Source organism: Antechinus flavipes, chromosome 1 (assembly GCF_016432865.1).
Source record: "Antechinus flavipes isolate AdamAnt ecotype Samford, QLD, Australia chromosome 1, AdamAnt_v2, whole genome shotgun sequence".
In the NCBI taxonomy this organism is placed as follows: Eukaryota; Metazoa; Chordata; class Mammalia; order Dasyuromorphia; family Dasyuridae; genus Antechinus; species Antechinus flavipes.
The window spans coordinates 663,116,249-663,133,150 of record NC_067398.1 but is presented as its reverse complement, the minus strand read 5'-3'; the positions used below and the strand labels follow the sequence as shown (position 1 = coordinate 663,133,150).

At 36.8% G+C, this 16,902-nt stretch overlaps 1 protein-coding gene across 1 annotated transcript in view; it reads left to right on the top strand.

Moving 5' to 3' along the window:
- Positions 1–16,902, top strand: part of FZR1 (fizzy and cell division cycle 20 related 1) — a 67,773-nt gene that overhangs the window by 44,314 nt on the left and 6,557 nt on the right. The window contains exons 8-13 of the mRNA XM_051971977.1: positions 1,037–1,102; positions 2,476–2,578; positions 5,695–5,879; positions 7,983–8,216; positions 9,091–9,195; positions 13,408–13,500. Coding sequence (XP_051827937.1) covers positions 1,037–1,102; positions 2,476–2,578; positions 5,695–5,879; positions 7,983–8,216; positions 9,091–9,195; positions 13,408–13,500 — 786 coding nt within the window. The remainder of the gene's footprint in view (positions 1–1,036; positions 1,103–2,475; positions 2,579–5,694; positions 5,880–7,982; positions 8,217–9,090; positions 9,196–13,407; positions 13,501–16,902) is intronic.

The following is a 16,902-nucleotide window of genomic DNA, read 5'->3' as shown; positions in this document are numbered from 1 at the left end:
TTAATGCTGAAAACGATCTTAGTTTGACCTAGAAAGGACTTTAGCTCATAGAACTTATTAAAATGTTAGAGATCTGAGAACATAGACCATCAGAGCTGATGACATAATATAAGCAAGTCAATAGTTTACATCTTTATAGCATTTTAAGTTTTGTGCAACATTCTCCTAATAGTTCTAGGTTCAGTACCACACTGTTTAAATACTGTTTTATAAGTAAAGACCTAGGAAATGTGGAGAGCTTTTAGAATCCTAGCCTTTTGTGCAGAACTGCTCCTTTCACCCAAGGCAGCCTAGTGTACTAGCTAAGCATCCACCCAGTTTGTGCACAGTAGTTCTGACTGCCCTGTAATTATGAGACCTTATCTCATTGTTCATGAGAACAGATGAAGTCTGGCTAGTGGTCATAATCCTTTCTTGCTTCCTCTATCGATCAATTCTACTTTTATTGAATCTCTACTATATTCACATTACAGTTGTAGGAACTGTATTATATTGTAACAGAAAGAACACAGAACCTGGAGTCAGTAAACCTGGATTAAAATCCTAACTGATGCTGAATTGCCAGGAGCATATCATTTAATCTCTCAGTACTTCATTTCCTTCATCTGTAAAATGAGAAGAATAATTTGTTAGTGCCTGCTTCTCAAGGTGGAGGATCAAATGAGATAATAATGCATATAAAGTGCTTTGTAAATCATAAATGTCAGGTGCTAACTTGTGTGATATTGGCAATACAATAGGAATTTCAGGCATAGGCAACAGAGGAATGGAGGATTCAGACAAACTTGAGGTTACTCTTGACAGCTGGATCAGATTCAGATAGGAGAGAAAACTAAAGACATTCCATTTGGGGCAAGTGGAATGAAAAAAAGCTTTGGAAGTAAAAATGACTTTCGGCGCAGTAGATTGTGAGGAAACCACCCAGCTGGAGCACACTGGCACCCCTGGGGAGGAGAGAAAGTTAAATGGAGATAGATGGAGTTAGCAACCTCATGAGTATGAGTAGTTGTGTACCTCAATATTTGCTTTTTTCTAGGTAACCAGGCTGTGTGATCTGTCTGTGGAAGGAGATTCTGTGACTTCTGTGGGCTGGTCTGAACGGGTCAGTACAAAATGTTTCTTATGGGCATTGTAGGGTGGTTTAGTGCTGAAATTGTTTCACTCAACTGATACTCAAAACTCGAAAAGAGTTATCAAGATTCTTAAAAATTAATGACTTTTTCCCAGTAAGATAGCCAGGTGACACAGTGGGTAAAGTCTTGGCCTAAAGTCAGAAAGACTGCTCTTCCTGAATTCAAATCTGGCCTCAGACACTTATTAGCTGTATACCCTGAGCAAGTCATTTCACCATGTTCGCCTCAGTTTCTCATCTGTAAAATGAACTAGAGAAGGAAAAGGCAAACCACTCTGATATTTTTGCTGAGAAAATCTCCAATGGGATCATAAAAAGTTGGACGTGACTGATCCACTGGACAACAATCACCAACATCTGTTCCGTGCTTAGGATTTTTAAAAAATTTGTTGTTGTTCTTTCTTGAGTAGCAGCAACTAGAATTGTCTTCTTTAACAGAGAAAGTCTCTGAGAGAGTATGGTATAGTGGGGGGGAAATTTCCATAAGCTCTCTAACGTTTATAAAACATTTTCCACATAATAATCTTGTGACATCAGTCAAATGTTGAAAGAGCATTGAATTTGAAATCAGACAACATGAATTTGAATCCCAGCTCTGCCATTGGCTGCTTGTATGATATTGGACTAATCATTTACCCTCTCTGGGCCTCAGTTTTCTCATATGTAAAATATTTAAAACATGATAAGATGCTTTCTAAGTGAATCTGTTGCTGACATAATACTTCTGTTTATATGTTCCAGTTATTGGTCATTGTTTTCCTTGAATTTGTTTAGCATCTTTTACTAAGACTCATTATTATTAATAATGACATGAAATCCTATACCAAGGTTAAAGCCTGTTGCGTGTGTGCCAAAGACAACAAACAGGAACATTTTTGATGTCCCCTACACTTGTGAAAATTAGGAATTAGTTCCTTCCAAGCACTTCCAAGTGCTTCCAAGCACTCTATATCCTTATAAGAGCACAGCTCTTCCTTTCTTCAGCTTGTCAGCAAGAGCTTTGACATTCCACCATTGGAAGGTGGTCTCTTTCTCCTTCCTTCTCACCCTAAAGAATTCATGATGTATCTTATTTTTGGATCAAATCTGTTAATGCCAGAACAGGCAATCATGATAATGGAAAGGAACAAGAATTGTGCTGAAAAAAAGAAGATATCTTCTTCTATTATTAGGCTATGACCATAAATTTTTGGTTTTTGCTTTTTGGTTTTTTTTTTAATCTGGAAAAGCATTTATGAAAGTTGGAGAGCACTAAATCTGTTTGGCGTTCTCTCCCTTTTCTGCATGTTTTCTTTTCTGATCCCTCTCAGTTCATTCTTTGTGTATGTCTTTTGCTGATTTAGGGAAACTTGGTAGCAGTTGGCACACATAAAGGCTTTGTACAGATCTGGGATGCAGCTGCAGGGAAGAAACTGTCCATGCTAGAAGGTCACACAGCCAGAGTTGGTAAGAAACAGCAACAAAAATAAGAGGGTAGGAGGAAATTACCTAAATCACTAAACTGGGATTTCACTCCATAGATTGAAGATCATGTTAATATCTAGCAGCTTGAGCCTAGTTTAAATTTCCCAAATGGACAAACAGCATTCTTTGTACTTCACTATCCTTCTCAAGAAAGCAAGTTCCCAGGTGAGCCAAGATGTCAAAATAGGAAGAAACATTTCAGTGAGGAACTCGTTGCCGTCCCCTTCCTCCCCAGGAAAAATAAAAAACAACAAACCTCCAAATATCTAGCTCTAGAAAGTACACCAGACTGAACCTAGATGGGAATAGCTAAGAAAAAATGTGAGGGGCAGTTAGTTGGTGCAGGGAATAGAGCACCAACCCTGAAATCAGGAGGACATGAGTTCAAATGCAGCCTCAGATGCTTAACACTTCCTTGCTATGTGACCTGGGCAAGTCACTTAATCCTAATTGCCTCAGGGGGAAAAAAAAAACATGAGTGAATCATTTTCCTAGGCTGGGTTGGCATAAGGGGGACACAGAATTCACTGTGAAAGAGCCTTAGAGCAGAGGATACTGACATGTGAAGCATCTAGCAACCAGGGAGAATCTGTGTATTAGGGGTACCAGACAAGTGCAAGTGGAACAAGTGCAAAGAGGCTCACTATCCAGTTCTAAGTCAGATCCAAGGGGCATTGATAAAAAGACCTTTTTCCTCTACCTCCCCTGGGTACCTATGCAGAGTGAAGAACAAGTTCAGAATCAAATGATAAAATTATGGCTCAGATACCAGGAGCAGAATAGAGTATCATTTCCAGGTTCCACCCCAGTTTGAAGTCTGCAGAGGAATAACCTTGGTGGAAATCACAGACCAAAGGGGAATCTATACTCTTGTAACTCTGAATCAGCTGGGTTTCCTAGATTGCTAATAGTGGCTGGGTTCAGAAATAATCTACTCTTGTTCAAACCCATACCCAGGTCAAGAATTTGCAATGTTCAGACTGCACCTTGGGTCAGACCATTTTGGGAATATTTCAATGCTTGAGCCAACCCTGAGATCTTAGAATACCACATTATTCAATAACCAAAGAAAGGAACAGGACCACACTAAGTCCAGCTCTTAATAGCATCAAATTCAAAGTTAGAACTTCATTCGGAAGAAAGAGGAAAATCAAAAAACCAAAATAAAACATTCTATCATAAAGAGTTGTTCCTCTGTCAGAGATGCTCAAGACACAAATCCACAAGAAGAAAATAAGTATCAAACATCTAGCAGAAGCTCAAGGAATAACACTGCTTGGAGACAAATGCAACTAAAATTCCTGGAAGATAAGAAGCAAGTTTTTTTTTTTTTTAATTGTTTAAAAAAAGGTTTTTGTTGATGAAATAAGAATTATGGAGGGGAAAAATTTTTGGAAAAGAAATGAGAGCTGTGGAAGAAAAAAGTTGAAAAGAGAATTAACAGTTTAGGTACAAAATCTTAAACAATAAACTCTGAAAATTACATGGACCATATTGAAGATAATTCCATGTGACAAAGATCTTAACTGTATAGAATTTTGAAATTCAAACACATGAATTAATACAAACATAACAAGGTAAATATGAATGAATATAATGATAAGGGATAGCAATGAAAAAGATAACAGAGAAGGAACAATTTTCTAAAGGAAGGAACAAAGGACTTTACTTTCATGAGAAGGAAGGATTGATTGATCAATTTCAGATAAACTTTATATTCTAAGTTGGAAAGGTGGCAGATCTATCTCTTCTGAACCCTGCCATTATCAGAAATCTCAGAATCAATTTTCCTAGACAAGTCCTAGGAATGGTTCTGCCATGGCCTGAAGATCTTAAAAGAAGAATGGAAAGGAAGGAAAAAAGGAATACAGGTGGAGGAAAAAAAGATTAGGAAAATTTCCCCCATATAATTAGGGTACACAAGGAAAAGAGCTTTGGGGAGAATGGCTGACCTTTGAAATTTACTGTCATCTAAATTGTTCAAAGTAAGAATACACACAGATTTGGGTACTAAAATACATTTCACCCAACTGGGAAATAGAGGGGAGAGATTCATCTTAAGCAGAACACACCCTAAGGCTCTATGAAAATTCAGAGAGAGAAGAAACTTTTTTTTTTTTGAAATAGTAAAGTATAGGGATTTAAAGAGGTGCTCATAAATTGGAGAATAGCTGAACAGTATGGTTATTGTATAAATGTGATGGAATTCTATTGGGAAATATAAAGAAATGATGAAGGGGATGGTTACAGAGAAATTTGGAAAGACTTGTATAAACCAACACAGAATGAAGTGAGCAGAACCAGGAAAAAAATTTATGCAAATACAACGGTATGATAAAGACAAGCAATTTTGGATGAATTAGGAATTCTGATCATCATGATAATCACCTACAGTTACAGAAGATTCATGATGAAACATGCTATCATTTGATGGAGGACAAAGAGATTTGAACCCAGAATGAGACATTTTTTTTGGACCTGGCAAAAATGAAAATTTGTTTTGCTTGACTCTACACGTTTGTAACAAAGATTTTGTTTTTCCTTCATTCACATTTGAAAGTGTGGAGGGGAAAGAGGAAATTAAAAAACATAAAATATATTTTTTAAGTGAGTTCTCCATAATTTGAAGAGTGGGTTCAGCTGTTCAGTTCAAGCCTTGCATGTGCCTATGTGTGTTATGTATATAACATCTCCCTTGGCTATAGACTTTGACTTCCTTGAGGGTAGGAACTTTTCATTATATTTGTGTCTCTATTACCTAACATAGTACTTGACACATAACAATCACTTAATAAATACTTGTTGGCCACCTGATTGACTGGATGCCATTTATTGAGAATTTATAACAAGGATTCAGCCGTCAGGCACACAAGATTGGTGAAACTCCAGTATCCTGAGAGTCGTAATATTTTTCTAATTTAGCAGTTTGGAGGCAGGGATTTTTAACTCGCTTCACTTCCCAAGCAAAACTTTGCATGTTTCTGATCTTCTCCAAGGAAGATTTCATAGAACAGTTGCTCATCTGTCAGGGCTGCCTCGGTTTGGTTTCCTAGCAGCATCCTTGTATACTTTCTCAGGTTACTGTTTCTCTGTCTTAGGTGCATTGGCCTGGAATGCAGACCAGCTTTCTTCTGGGAGCAGGGATAGGATGATTCTTCAGAGAGATATCCGAACACCCCCTGTGCAGACTGAACGACGGTTGCAAGGTCACCGGCAGGAGGTGTGTGGGCTAAAGTGGTCCACTGATCACCAGCTTCTTGCATCAGGTGGAAATGATAATAAGGTATGGAACTGCTTGACTTCCTTCTCTAAAACCTAGTAGTAAAGTCTTGTATCTCAACAAACCAGTTATTATTAAGCATCTACAGTGTACAAAGTTCTTGTTCCACATTAGGAATGCAAAGTTGAAAAACAACAGAATCTTCCTTAAGCACCTGGCAGTGTAATAGGGAGTTTTGGTTGTTGCCAATAGTCTCAGCTGTGCCATGGTATCATTTATCAACTGCTAGGTTTTCCTTCTCCTTCTAGGGTGTGGGGAGGCCAAATCCTGCCTCTCTTAAAGGGTAATATGAGCTGACATGGTATAGAAGTGATTGAACTTCTGCTCTGTTCCCACTGTCATTGTCCCAGGCCCAACAAGGTATGGAATAGAGTGGAAAAACAAAGGACTGGGAATCAACCAACTTGGGCTTGAATCCTATCTCTGGCACATAATACCTATGGGACTGTGAACAGTTGGGACCACATCACCCCATTTAGCTTTGGTTTCCCCATCTTTAATGTGGGAATGTGAATATTTGTCTGCCTATTTAACAGATTATCTGAGGAAAACACTTTGTTAATATTAAAGTGATGGAGGAAGGTGAGTTTTCATCATCTTCATCAATATTATTATTATTATAACTTCTAGCCCTCAAAATCCTTGTGGTCAAATTGAAGAGAAAACAGAATAATAAAATTTTAAATTTTATTATAAAACTAAAATATGATATAATAGTAATCTCTGTTTTCGTATGTCAAAATCAAAACTAATTTCTTTCCCCCCATCTATCCCTTTTCCAAATGTCATCCTTTCTTTTGCACTGTCATTTTTCCAGTAAACCCAACTTTGACATTTCAAGAGTCATCCTCAATTTTTCACCCTCCCTCCTCTTATATTAGGCAGCTTAGTGGTTCAGTGGATAGAATACTGGGCCTGAAATTAGTCAATTCCAGCCTCAAATACTTAATAGCTAAGTGACTCTGAGCAAGTCATTTAACCATGTTTCCTCATCTGTAAAATGAGAATAATAATAATACCTACTTTTAAGAGTTGTTGTGAGAATGAAACAAAGTAATAATTGTAAAGTGCCTGATATTTAATACATGCTATATAAATGTTATTTATGAGGAGGAGAAAGAGGATGCTAAGTCAGTCTCTGTGTGTGTCTATGTGTGTGTAACGCACACAGACACACACATACACCCTCTCCAGCATCTCCCTCATTCATCCTTTTCTCTCTACTGACATAGCCTTCCCCTTAGTTCAGGTCCTTATCATCACTTTGCTGAACTATTGCCTCCTAATAGGTCTTCCTGCATTTCTATATGTTTCCCTTCTTCAGTCTATTCTTGACACCTAACTAGCAATCAGAAGCACAGGTATTTAAATTATACGCCAATCAGTAAGCTCTAGTGTCTCTCTCTTTCTTTTGGAGTCATTTACAGACTCCACTGTTTGGCATTTAAAGCCTTGTGTTTATTTCATATGTACCATTTATATGTATACATTTTACTTAACAAATGTAAGCTCCTGGAAGATAGGATCAGCTTCATTGTTATTGTTGTTGTTTTTTTAACCCTAGCCCCTGATATATATTGGGTGCTAAACTATATGCTTATGTTGTAGTTCTACCGTTAATGGTTATTTCTTTTGTGATAAATATTTTCTTTTCCCTGTAGTCTTTTTTACATGTGAAATTTGACTTCTTTGACAGAATTGGGCACATAGGCTTATGAGGCATTTGTTGAAAGGGAGACTAGGTGTCTGTGAGAAGATAAGATGATCTGGATGGATTTTGGACCTTGGGATGAATTGGGTCTCTGCTCCATTCTGCATGTGTGCCCGTGGGCATGTGACCTAACTACTGTAAATTTGAGTTTTCTCATCTGTCAGATGAGATGGTGAGACAAGATCATCTGTGAGATCCTTCTCCCTCTCAAGTTTTTTGAACTTGTGCTTCTAGTCACAGTCCATTAATAACTCCCTTTTGATCTTAGGCAAGCCATTTCCCCTGTTGGACTTCCAAAGACCAGTCTAGCTGTTGGGGTTCAAGAATCATTCATGTTACTGTTTTGAAAACTCGGATTGATAGTGGATTTCATCTCTTCTGTCTTTTTTCCCCAGCTTCTAGTCTGGAATCACTCCAGTTTAAGTCCTGTTCAGCAGTACACTGAGCATTTGGCAGCTGTGAAAGCGATTGCCTGGTCTCCCCACCAACATGGCTTATTGGCGTCAGGTGGCGGAACAGCTGACCGCTGCATCCGCTTCTGGAACACACTCACAGGACAGCCCCTGCAGTGTATCGATACTGGTTCCCAAGTATGCAACCTGGCCTGGTCTAAACACGCCAATGAACTAGTAAGTGCCAGACAGCCCTCTAGTGTTTGTTGAACAACTGTCTGTAGGGTGTGTGCCAAAGATTGACACGTGATATTTCTTACTGGTGCATCAGCAGTGGTTGCAGGAAGATAGGGGTCCACTTGGTGGGGGAGGGAGGGATGAGGAGAAGAGGACCTCTTGCCCTCCTGAGCATGTGTCATCACATCCTGACTTTTTTTATTTTTTGGAGTGTGGAGGTTATTGACGTGTTGGAGGATATGGATTGAGGCAGCGCTTAGAAATCTTGGGATAGAAGTTGCAGAAAGAGACTGGACCTTGATGTAAGCAAAAGCTCCCTAATAGTTGGAACTCTCTAAAAATGGGGCCCACAGATAGCAAGAAAGACAGGTAGAGATTGGCCAGCCATTGGTTTGGAATGTTGTCAGAGTTTTTCTGTTAAAGTACAGGTTGGACCATGTTCCTTCTGAGATGTCTGTCTAGCTCTTCATTTCTTTGCATCTATCCCACAAATGACCTGTCTGTGGACTTCTGAGTACATGTGTTCCAGCACATATTTTCTTTTTCTATCATTTGCTCTCAAGGGAATGAGTCACTGTGATCTTTCATGCCACTTGAAGATTATTATCCTCTGGCTTATGATGTGCTAAGCACTAGGAAAGATAGCAAAGAACTATAATTCATGATCATTGCCTTTAAATCAGTAATAGATATGAATAATTAAACTGTTCCTTGAAATATTAAATTAAGTGGTAGACTTTACATTCCACCCAGAATAGCACTTCCCATACTTGAGATGTCCAAGAACTGTATGCTATTTATTCCCCAGGAGAGCAGTCATCCTTGGGCTTGCTGCCCTTGTTTTGAAATTCCTTGTATTCTTCCTCCCTCTCAGGTGAGCACACATGGATACTCACAAAATCAGATCCTCGTCTGGAAATACCCTTCCCTGACACAAGTAGCCAAACTAACAGGGCATTCATACCGAGTTTTATATCTGGTAAGTCACTGAGCAGCCGAAGGTTTTTTTGTTTTGTTTTGTTTTCCAAACTTATTTGACCACAGATTGCTTTGGGGCTTGAAATAGATTTGTTTCTGTTGAAAAAAAAATTATGTACTAGGCATTGATCATATAAAAAGAACAGTCCCTCTAGTCAAGGAGCTTACAAGGAGGGTAGTGGGTGATTAGAACTCAGATATAAGTAAGGATAATACAAGGTAGAAAGTAAAGGGGGAAATAAGGAAGACATAAGATATGATACTGAAGGAAACTTTGAGGAGAAAAAGAATACTAACAACAATTGAAGGAAAATGTAAAGATTCCAGAAGGCAGGGGTAAGAAGTTAATATTTTCTAGTCATAGGTGGAGGGAATGGTTTGTGTGAGTGCATAGAGATGGCATATGATGAATTCAGGGGACAAATTTGGCTGGAGTGTTTGAAAAGAGAGAAGGTGAATTAAGGGCCAGGAAAAGATAGGAGGAAGCTAATTGTGAAAGTTCTTGAATTTAACTTAAAGAATTTCAGACCAAGGAATTTTCATTTTAATGATAGTAATAATTAACATTCATAAAGTATATTAAAGTTTTCAAAATGGTTTATAAATACCTCATTTGATTTTCATAACAACCCTGGGATATAGATATTATTATTATCTCCATTTTGCAGATGAGGCAGCCAGTCACTTAAGTAAATGTATATAAACAAGAAATAAGTTTCTGTGGTAGAATTTGAACTCAGATCTTCCTGATCCAGGTCCAGCACCCTATCCTCTCATTTGCTTTATTCTAAAGGCAAGGATATAGGGAGATAATTATTGAAGATTTTTGAGCAAGGGTGTGGAACCTGGTCTGAACAGATTAAAAGGGAGAAAACCTGGAGATTGAGAGACCAGCTAGGAAGCTATTCCACAGATAGGAGTGGAGAGCTTTTCTTTAGATTTTTGAATTGCTTTCCTTTTATGACACAGGTATGGTGCTGATAGCTAAATCAGGTAGGGTAAAAACAGAGAAAGAAAATTATAAACCAATTTCCCTAATGAATATTGATGCAAAAATCTTAAATAAAATATTAGCGATGAGATTGAGATTACAGAACGTCATCTGCAGGACTGTGACCAAGTAGGACTTATACCAGGAATGCAGGGCTGGTTCAATATTAGGAAAACTTGTAGCATAATCAATTATATCAGTAAACAAACTAATAAAATCATAGGATTATCCCAATAAATGCAGGAAAAGTATTTGATAAAATCCAACACCTATTCCTATTAAAAACATTAGAGTGTATAGGAATAAATGAACTTTTCCTTAAAATGATCACTAGCATCTATTTAAAACCATCAGCAAGCATCATATGTAATGGGGACAAACCAATCCCAATAATATCAGGAATGAAATAAGGTTGCTCACTATCACCATTACTATTCAAATTTATATTAGAAATGCTAGATTTGGCAATAGAAGAAAAAGAGATTAAAGGAATTAGAGTAAGAATGAGGAAACCAAATTATCACTCTACAGATGATATGATGGAATACTTAGATTTCTGAATTGCTGTCTTGAAGGAATAGACTTCCTTCACTTAGTCCCAGATGGCAAAACTCAGACCAGCAAGGGAAATTAGATGGAAGCAATATGAAGAAAAGTGTTAGAGGCAGTAAGGTGGATAGAACATTGGGTCTGAAGTAAAGAAGATCTAAAATCAAATGTGTTCCTAGACAAGTTCTGTGACTCCAGACAAGTCACTTCAGTTTTAGCTGCATCAGTTTCCTTACAGATAAGTGGGAATATTATTGTAAAGTAATGTTTATAAAACATTTACTATAATGACTGGCACATGAGCAGGCACTTATTTAAAATTGTTTTCCTTTCTTCCTCCACCTCCAACAATGGAATAGGCCACCTTGGGTGATAATGAATTATCTCTGTTATATCTATCCTAATGAACAAAAAAAAGGTGACCACTTGTTGATGATATGTTGTAGTCTTTTCCACTTACTTACCATTTTACAGCAAATTATTCCTGGACTTGATAATTTTGACTACCAAAGGATGTTCCTTTTTTTTTTTAATTGAAGCTTTTTTATTTTCAAGTCATATGCAAGGTTAATTTTTCACCATTGATCCTTGCAAAACCTTGTGTTCTGATTCCCCCCTCTTCCCTCCATCCCCTCTCCTAGATGGTAAGTAATCCAATATAGATTAAACATGATAAAAAATATGTAAATCCAATAGTGGCATACCTATTTATACAATTATCTTGCTGTACAAGAAGAAGGGGATATTACTTTTTAGAAAATTGATAGCCCTACTCCTCTCATTCTGACTCTCTTTTTCCTGACCATTCAGTCACCACATCCAGACCTAGTCTGGTGGGAAAAAAGAAAAACCACATAAGATACAGATATTTGGCAGGTTCTCCATATCAGCTGGTTTATGAAACATTGCAATAGAAGCATTTTTCATGCTTCGGACATGTTGTATTAGCTGACCTTTTTATGTGTCTTACAACTCTAAAGAGTTTTTGATTCTCTGACTTAACTTTGATAAATGAGGGCCAGGGAAATCTTGACACAAAATTAATTAAATAAGGTCTTTTTTCATAGTAGAAAAAAAAAATCTCCCTCTCATTAAGTTTTTTTTTAATAGGGGCAGGGATAGGAACTGGACTTGGGATTTAATGTGGGGAGCTCCTAGGGAGTTCTTTGTATGGTTAAAGCTGAACTGTCTCTCCCTACCAAGACTTCCCCACTTCCTGACAACCCACACAAATCCCAATATTTTTTCAAAGTTAATTGATTTTATTTAATATTCTCATAAATGCTCCCTTCTCTCTTTTAATGCTACTACTCTCCTAGAACAGGCCCCTCTTCATCTCATAATTGGACCATAGCTTGCTGATTGATCTCCCACTCCAGTCCTTTCTCCACTCATCTGTCAGTGATTTTTCTAAAGTTCTGATCTGACCATCTCACTCCCCTATTCATTCAATTTCATTGGCTCATAGTCCCCTTCAAAATCAAATAGAAATCCTCTGTTGTTCAAAGCTCTTTAACAGCCTGGCCCCTTCCTACATTTCTAATCTTCTTATATCATTTATTTATTTATTTATTTGGGGTTTGGGGGGACTAGATGAAAGAGATTGTTTGACTAAATTACTATCGAGCCTTAATCACTGGTTAAGTGAGTGTGGCTTCAGTCGAAGACCTTAACTTAAAAAGACCAGGGTCTCCCCCTGAATCCAGGCCCACCTCCAGTCCTCCTGATCTGTATCTGGTCACTGGACCCAGATGATTCCGGAGGGAAAGTGAGGCTGATGACTTTATCCAGCTCTCCCTCCTTAAATCCAATTCACTTGCATGTCATGGCATTCCCTCCCTGATGTCATGATTCTTTTCTAGAACTAAGGACAATAACAATCTTATAGTAGATTGTTTTCTTTGCAGCTAATAATGACTTTCACTGTTGCCTAAAGAAAGGAAGAGTTAATAACTTGTCCAGTGGCATAGGCACAATTTAAATCCTGGGGATATTAGTTTCAAGCCCAGCTCTCTATCCAGTATACCATGGTGTCTCTTTAAGTTGTTTTTTTTTAATTGAGTTCATGTATACAAATTTTATGCAAATATGCAAAGAATCTGTTTTATTTTAGGGGAGGGTTAATTTCCCCAAGGGCAATTTCCTCCAACATATCCACTAGTGTCAGAGGTTGGGTTTGAACTCAGATCTTTCTGATTCCTAGCATTCTGTGGAGACTGGGAAATATGGCTATGCTTCTTTTTTTGTCTTCAGATTGAACAGTTTCAAAATTAAACTCCTGCCTTGAGTATCACTTGAAATAACAATTTTTTATCAGCAATCTTTCTTCCCTAATTTAAAAGTTCACCTGCTTGAAGGCAGGTAACTGAACTTATCTGACCTAATGAGATTTTCTGCAGCTGAATTTCTAAGATCTTTTCCATTTCTTCCCTAGCAGAAATTTAAATATAATTGTAGACTGAGCTATAGAGATCTCGGTATTAAGATATAGGAAGGGAAAATTATAACTGTGGTATTATGATTTAATTCTCCCTTGATATCTCAGGATTTAAGCCTGTACCTAGCCTCAAGAAAGAGATGTGTTTGAGTGGAATTAATACCCATATCTAACAGTTGATAGTAGAATTGTTAAGAATAAATTGATACCAATATGTTTTCTATTCCTTTCCTCAGGCAATGTCTCCCGATGGAGAGGCCATAGTTACAGGTGCTGGAGATGAGACTCTGAGATTTTGGAATGTTTTTAGCAAAACCCGTTCAACGAAGGTAAAGTATATTATGGTAGAATGGTCTGGATGTTTTCCTTGTCAGGCCCACAAGCTCACTAAGATGTCCAAGAGCTATGATGTGTCTAGCTTAAAAAAAAAAAAAAAAAAAAGCTTATCTGGACTTGCCTTGTCCCTTTTCATGTTGTCTGGATGTGTGATACTATCCTGTCTCTGTGTCATCTTCATTGTTCAGCTTTTTACTACTTTGACATCCTTTGTCTTCTTACTGCAGTGTGTGTGAATGGGTGTGTAGGTAGTGCTCTCGGTAAGAGTATAGTGTGTTGAGAAAATTTTGGCTTTAGAGCTACAAAGTTTGGTTCTGCCATCTTCATCTTTCTAAACCTCAGTTTTGTGATTTGTAAAGTAGAGATAATAATACTTGCATACACATGCCGCAAAGGGTATTTGTGAAGTTTTTATAAATTACAAAAGTATGACATAAACATTAACCATAGTTATTTACTAATTATTTTCCATAAATGCCTAACAATGCATTTTGGATGCTTAATCAGTGATTTTTGAATGAATAAATGATGTGTATATTCCTTTTTCTATAAACATTTATTAAGTGAAAAGAGTGGAGGACATAGAAAAATAAATAAGATACTATCCCTGCCTTCAGGAAATTCAACATCAAGAAAGGGAAATAAGTCATGTATACAGATAACTGTGACACATCTTTACCAAGTGCCACATAAAAGAAATGAAGAAAGTACTATAAAGCATTCTTAGGAAAAGGAGAGCATTTTCAGCTGGGGGAATCAGAGAAGGCTTCCTGGAAGAAGTATCATGAGATCTGGGTCCTGAAGGACAGATAGAGTTTCAACAGGTAATAGTGGAACAACACTTATCTTGCAATAATTTCTTTTGGATTTTCAGACTTGCCTGGCAATGGGATAGAATACCTCTTGGCTCCAATTTTATTTAGTTCTTATGATTTATGTCAGGCTAGATATTAAGCAAAAGGTGAATTTACTGCATGATTCTACTATGAAATAGTGAGCCAAGGGAGTTAGGAAAACAAGTTACTGATTTAGACCAGGGTCACAGAGCTACAGCTTAATTTAGGGCAGGGTTATTTTCTCCTCCCATCCTTATCTACACTCACATTAGAAGTATAAAGTATGCCATTCTTTGTATTCATAAACATTGTGGATTTTCAGTCCCCTGTATTTACATATAACTACATTTTGAAGTATAGGTGATTAAATGTGCCTAAAGTAGATTAGGAATATACTGTTTAGAGATAGTCTTGAAATATGCTCATGTTTGTCAAAAGAAAACAGGCTTAGAAAATGAACTTGGATTCCTGATAGATGGAAATTCCGGACAAAAAAAAGGGAGGATTGTTAAAAAGCAAAAAAAAAAACAAACAAAAAAAAACACAACCTAAAAAAAGTTTCATTTTTAGAGAACATGAAGATTCAGAAGCTTAGGAATAAATTGAAAAGTTATTTTTTAAAATGGTGCTTCAGTTTTCCTACATGTAAAATGAGGGAATTTATTTAGTTTACCTTTATTGGACCTTGCACATTACATTTTGGGTTTTATGGTTCCTTTCAAGATGTGTTCTAATCTGAATTAATAGCCTCTGCAATCCTGGGCAAATAAATTAATCTCTTACTGTGCTAGGTATCTCTAAGACTTCGTAAAGTCCAGAGTACGTGCTGCCTATGTTGGTAGTAAGATTATTTTTTATCACCCAGGAGTTTCCTTATTCTAATAAAATCTCAAGTCTGTTCCTTTCCAAGAATCACTTTAACTTTTTTGGTTGTAGACTCATGTTGCATTTTCTATCTGTGATCTAGCCATCTTTCAGTCTCCTATTTTATATTTATGAGTTGATCTTTTTAACTGTGTATAGGACTTTAACAGATCCTCGATTAAACATCATCTCATTAGATGTATATCCATGTTTTAAGCTATCAAAATCTTTTTGAATCTGTCCCTGGTATCCAGTGTGGTAACTATCTCTTCTAATTTTGTGCTATATGAAAATATGAACTCTGCATCTTTACCTTTATCTGATTCATTGATAGCAACAGAAGGTCAAACACAGATCTTTTTTGCACTCCACGAAAATTTGCCTTAAAATAGGATATTACACCATTAATTTCTATATTTGGAGTCCAGCTCCTCCTAATTGTACTATCATTTAGCCTCTATTTCTCTGCTTTTCTATTAAAAAGGCATGAAAGACTTTATCAAATACTTTGCTAAAAACTTAAGTAAATTATATCTACAATGTTGAAATAAGATTAGTCTGCCATGATCTTGTGATGAAGCCATGATGGTTCTTTGTGATCATTGTTTCTCTTTTTAGATGTTGCCAGTCATATAGTTAATAAAATACTCTAGAATATTGCTAGGAATCCTAAGTGAAGTTCACTTACATTCACTATTTTCAACACTGTTTTCTTATCTTTTTTTGAAAATCAAAACATGTATTCTTCTCTAACATTTTAAGTACCCTTCTCAATTCTCCACAATTTTTCAGAGGTTACTGACAGTAGTTCGTCAGTCACATATATCAATTTTATCTGTGATTTCATTTTTGTTTCTTTTCAACTTCAAACTTTTTCTTCATGATTGTTTCTGTCTGTCTTCAGAATCTCATTCTTGAGAATTTCACATCTTTACTGAAATGATTTTTCCTGATTTTCAGTCCTTGGGATAATAGGTATAACTTCTCAAACTCTAAGATAGGGTGATCACTATCTCCCAGGATTCTTTTTTATTTCTAACCTCAGCATAGAGTTGGTAAAACTCAGATTTGGAATAGAATTTCCTCCCTACCTTTTGAAGGATGAAATTAGCAATAAAGCAAGTCAAGAAATTATTACTTCTCTATTTTTGTTAGAAAAAAGCTCAGCAGATTTCTGGATAATTTTAACCCCAAATCTACACCCTTTCCCCAACTATCCCTGCCAATATTATGACATCATGCCTCTGATAGACTTGTAACCCATTTCTCACTTAATTCATATTTTTTCCTCCCGTCCAGGAGAGTGTTGCTTCTGTTTCTGCTAGACTTTATCTTCATCCAGATATTTTCTCCCATGCTTTCCCATTCTAATTTTTTAGTTTCTTCACATGGAGAAACTTCTTAATGTATAATAGTGCTAATCCACTATGCACACACACCTCTTTACCTATCCTATTTTTTTTTTTTTAATCACATCTTACCATAGTTCTGGATCCCACTCAACTAGGGTATTACCAGTAATTATCACATAAAATTTTCCTCCACAGCAGGATTGTTATTTCATCATCTTTCTTATCCATACTCTTTGTTCCATTTGTTATAAACAACTGATATTATGACTTTACTTGCTTCTGGTTTTAATTTTGTCTTCTATGAACTTAGAGATATCTCTATCCTGGCCACAAGCTTTACTTG